We start from the raw sequence: 5,156 nt of genomic DNA, 5'->3' as shown, positions 1-5,156 counted from the left end.
ATATATTAATAATTTTAAATGATACGGAATATCTTGCAGCCTGTTGACAAAGTTTAACGGTTAAAAATTTACGATTTTGAAACCGCAGATTTTTTAGATTAAAAATAAATATTACCTGTCCTGCATTTTTGAAATGCACAAAACAATATTTTATCTCTTATGACTTATAATTTATGATTTATATGTCATCAAATTCTAAATAATCAATATCATAAAATTTTCATTGTTACATGAGAAGATTGTTTTTCGCCGAATGCGTAACACATCGTATCACTCGTGTCATTGTTATATAAAGTAATATTATTTTTATGCAACAATATTGAAGAATTTCATGAATGAGGGGTTTCAGAAAATTAATTATTCAGAAAATCGAACTGCCACATTTTTCATGGAATGCAGAGGATATATACCGAGAAATGTTCACTTAAAACACTATTGTCATAATCTCCGTTTTTAAAAGACTATTGTGGTCGGTTTAATAGCTTTACAGTAGTAAGTATATTAATTGACAACGATAGTCGCTTGTAGGATTATACAGATTTAGTTGTAAAGGTATAATCGCGAATTAAATTGCGGTTTATCGTGAGGAGGGTACGAATAGAAACGAGTGGATGACTGTGACGACAAGTTAATAGTTTTGTACCTTATCCTTTAAATGCCACCCGGGGTCCAGAGGACCCTAGACCCTTTACAATTATATATTTTCAAATGTTTCCGCCAAAAATGGAGCTCATGCTCCCTCTGATGATAGTTGAGTGATTGAACTACCAGTGTGTACACTTAACAGTACTCAATTTACTTAATTTTTTATACTATGTTAAAATTGAAATTTTAACAATATAAGCATTTTATTCTCTTTTCTAGACCTTGAACAACATTAAAAAAAATTTTCAATTAACTAAAGATAAAAAAATCATTGAGTAAGGAGACATTTTTCAAGCTGGGGTCTTTTAGACCCCTCGTTTACGAGATTCTTGAGAGGTGTGGCATTTAAGAGTTATGTATGACATAAGCGACATATCTTGTAATTAACCCTTAAATGCCACACCTCTCAAGAATCTCGTAAATGACATATGAGGGGTCTAAAAGACCCCAGCATGAAAAATGTCTCCTTACTCATTGATTTTTTTATCTTTAGTTATAAAAATTTTTTTCAATGTTGTTCAAGGCTTAGAAAAAAGAATAAAATACTTATATTGTTAAAATTTCAATTTCAACATAGTATAAAAAATTAAGTAAACTGAGTACTGCTAAGTGTACAAACGGGTAGATTAATCACTCAACTATCATCAATGAGAGCATGAGCTCCATTTTTGGCAAGAATATTTGAAAATATAACATTGTAAAGGGTCTGGGGTCCGTTGGACCCTAGGCGGCATTTAAGGATTAATCACACGATTAGACTCAATCACGGTACTAGAATGGTATTATTAATTAATGCGTACAATTTTACGATTAATGTGTAAATTAATCGCTTATGTGTATTAATGAAGAATTTAGAGAGATATTTTCAAATTTACAATAATGTAAAACTTTCCTCAATTGTCATTTTGCAATTGGGCGGTACATTCTATCTCTGTATTCTTTTGCGTATTTTGAGCACTGTTTAAAATGCGTAATCGATGGTTAATAATACCAATATGGGAGGTAGGATGAAACCGTTCATTAAAATTTGTGAATCAAACGCATTACTTCTAAGAATGGTGCAATGATTTATGTTTTGCTATCTTGACATGTGTGATGTTTGATGCAACACGATGATGAAGTTTATTGGAGATACTCTTAAATATGTGTATTATATTCTTTTTTATCTTATATTGCATTTTTTTCCTAGAAAAAATCTTTTTCTTGTCTAGCAATAAACTCTTATTAATAAACTATTATATTATTATTACCGTAATATAGACAAACAGATATATTTCTAAGAGATATAAAATATACCGTTTAAATAAAAAGTATTCATAAAATTTTAAGTTATTCATGAAACCAGCAAAATTGTGGCTATAACTGTTAAAAGTGTTTTCAAAATCACAAATATGAAAAACAAAAAATTTTAAACTTGAGATTATTAAGTTTTCTCTATTGATAAAAGACGCTCGAAAAAGAAAATAATTTAGAATTCTGCTGAGAATATCTTCATTAGATGTCATCAGGTGTACATAATGAATATATGCTCGGTATACAACATAGGCGTTCGAGATTTCGAATAGTAGTTTTCCAAGTTACGCGTCAAATGTGTTCGGAATAAGTCAATAATCAAATCTGTATGTCAAACAGTTGTAGATGTCGTTATAAAGACAAGGAGTATATATGACTAATCGTCATTTTGAATAAGATAACAATGATATACATATACATATATAGGTACGTGATATTAACAATATTCATAAACTTTAAATATGTCAATTAATTGAACGTAGTTACGAAAACAGAAAAAAGCATTTCAAGGATAATATTTCTTTGTCAGAGCTGCTTTTTAAATGAGAAACTATACATAACTAAATATAAATATTTAATTTGTAAGATTAGATATTATTTAGGTAAGTTTGAACAAGTTCGAGGTATCCAAAAGTTGATAGTTTCTTGTGGCTCAATTAACATTTATATTTTTATGATTAGACTTTTTTTAAGCAATATATGTTCATTTTTTCTACACTTAAGAAATTTTGATATCAAATCTTTTTCTATAGAAATATATATTATCTACTAATTTATTACAAAAATTTATGTTATAAAATTGTTTACTTAAACTCTTAGATTAATACTTCTTCAAAAATATTTAATGAAACTTACAATTAGATGCTTAGTTTATTAAAGAAGTTTTTTATCTCATTGTTTATATCACTTTGATAATAAAAGTACGTGGCGCTGCAATAGATTGCGATTATTACATTTTTTAATCTTAATTTTTTATATAGAAATTGAAAATAAATTTTAATGCAAATTAAAAAAAAATAAATGTTTAATCTAAACGAGGAAAATCAATTTCGGATGTACGCCGTAAAAAAGCGTTAATATAAAAAATAATGATTAATTAAATCCAAAAAATATGGGTTTAAGTTTGCTTGCTAATTTGCGTCAATTGCTTAGTGCCTCATAAAATGTCTCATAATTTCCTATCTTTCTTCTTTCTTCTTTTCATCTTCATCTCATTTTATATTTCAATAATAATTTTATAACAATTTTAATATATCTTGGGATAAATAAAATATGCGTAAGGTTTGGCGTACTATGCTTTGGAAATACTGAAATGGGGGATTCTTAATGTAAATAATTATCAGCTGCTATGTTTCTTTTAATTTCGAAATTATTCGATTTCAAAGAATTGCAGTTTCAGAACAATAAGGTCGATTGCTTAAATGCTACGGCCTCACTTGGATGGATAACTAATTATGTCAACCGCAATCTTGTATTATATATTATGCGTGTAATTTGTTATAGAATAAAAGTATATCATTATTATGACACATTGTGTTGTAACTGTTTATTTTACCTTTTAACAAAATTTTCGCAAAATTTGACTTTTGCTTATTTAAGAAAATAATAAATATAGTTACCGTGAAAAATACATAGTTTATAATAGACTAAACATTGTCATTGGAAAGCTGTAGACAAGATCTAAAGAACAAAGTATGCTTACCAATTGTAATTAATGACATAAAATTTGAATAAGATGTTGATTTTTTTCATGCCATTTGTATCATACACATTGCCCATGTCTTCGTGTTTGCTATGTGCCATTATAAAATTTTATATCGTTCTTATATAAGTTTCTTTTTTTGTTATATTTTATATTGTTCATACACATTTTGTATTGTCTAAATTATTTAAAATATGTAATTTTTCGTATAACAAAGTAATTTTAATTAAGACATATTAGAAATATACATATCTATGTATATTTTTTTGAACTAAATTTTTATCAAATTAAATTTTATTTAAATTTTTAAATTAAAAATATATAGTTTGTATAGAAAAATTTAAAAGTTAATAAGATCTTTATTGTAATTATATTCGGTCAAACCGGAAGAAGCTAAAAAAAATTATGTGGATTTTTTTGTAATAAATGCTTAAGTAGTGAAATAAAAATGTAATAAAATAAATAAATTTTAATTTTTAGATATAAATAAATAAATAAATAATTAAGAAAGAAAAGACATAACATTAAATTAAATTGCTGCATTGTAGGTTGTAGCCATATATTTTGTTCTGTGTTTCCTTAACAATATTATTCCTTTATTATTTATATAAAACTTAGATAAAGATAGATTATATATACATTTATTTTTGTCGAATTTATTAATTATTTGCAAAGTGTAATAATTATAACTAATTACTACTTCATTTTCTTCTTATACGCTTGACGATAAAAGTCGTTAAATAAATACATAAAACTTATAGTAACTATTACGAAGAAATAAGTCAGAGCTTTTGGTGTTCGACAATCCATAATCAATGTTAATATTAGGTGAATTAATATTAAAACAAACTGCAGCTGAAATTTGAAACAGAATTAGAGAGTTATTAAATTTGATTTGTATAGCTAACGTTTCCGTAATTTGTTTATTTTATTTGACAAACAATTAAATTAAAAATATATTATATATAAATTAAATTAATAGATATTGGCAAAACATCCTATCATTTTTGGTTAAATTAATAGATACTATTATTTTACGACATTAACAAAAAAGAATAACAAAGAAAAATAACACAGACATTTATAACAAAATTCTGTCATGTGTATGTTGTTAAAAATATTACGATAGAACGTAATATAAAATATTATTAGATATATTTATAATATTAAAAAATTCATATTTATAATATTATAAACATCTTTGTTTAATTTCTGTAATTTGCTTTAACAGTCAATTATACAAAAGTTAATTACCAGCTGAATTGAAGTCATATATTTCTTCCACCAAAGATACTTTTTGTACTTAGGGCCAAGAGCCGCAATCAAATAATAACTGTACATAATAACATGGACCAAAAAATTCAAGAAACCTATGATAACACCTTGTTCACCAGGCAGGAATTTCAAATAGCACCACGAGAAGACTGCCATGATAGTATGATGGTAAACATGAAGAAAAGTAATCTGATTTTGCTTCTTTCTCAAAACGAAAAATACCTTAAAAAGCAAAACATTT

At 26.0% G+C, this 5,156-nt stretch overlaps 1 protein-coding gene across 1 annotated transcript; it reads right to left on the bottom strand.

Moving 5' to 3' along the window:
* Window positions 1–4,329: 4,329 nt before the first annotated feature.
* On the bottom strand, window positions 4,330–5,143 carry LOC112466162 (elongation of very long chain fatty acids protein AAEL008004-like; the record flags this gene model as incomplete). Its single annotated transcript, XM_025034096.1, has 2 exons — window positions 4,330–4,495; window positions 4,895–5,143. Coding segments are annotated over 2 exons (408 nt in total), but the record flags the coding sequence as incomplete, so codon positions are not given.
* Window positions 5,144–5,156: the final 13 nt, after the last annotated feature.

The sequence above is a fragment of the Temnothorax curvispinosus genome, unplaced genomic scaffold (genome assembly GCF_003070985.1).
Source record: "Temnothorax curvispinosus isolate PA1 unplaced genomic scaffold, ASM307098v1 QBEX01015955.1, whole genome shotgun sequence".
Lineage (NCBI taxonomy): Eukaryota > Metazoa > Arthropoda > Insecta > Hymenoptera > Formicidae > Temnothorax > Temnothorax curvispinosus.
This window is presented reverse-complemented; position numbering and strand designations above follow the sequence as displayed.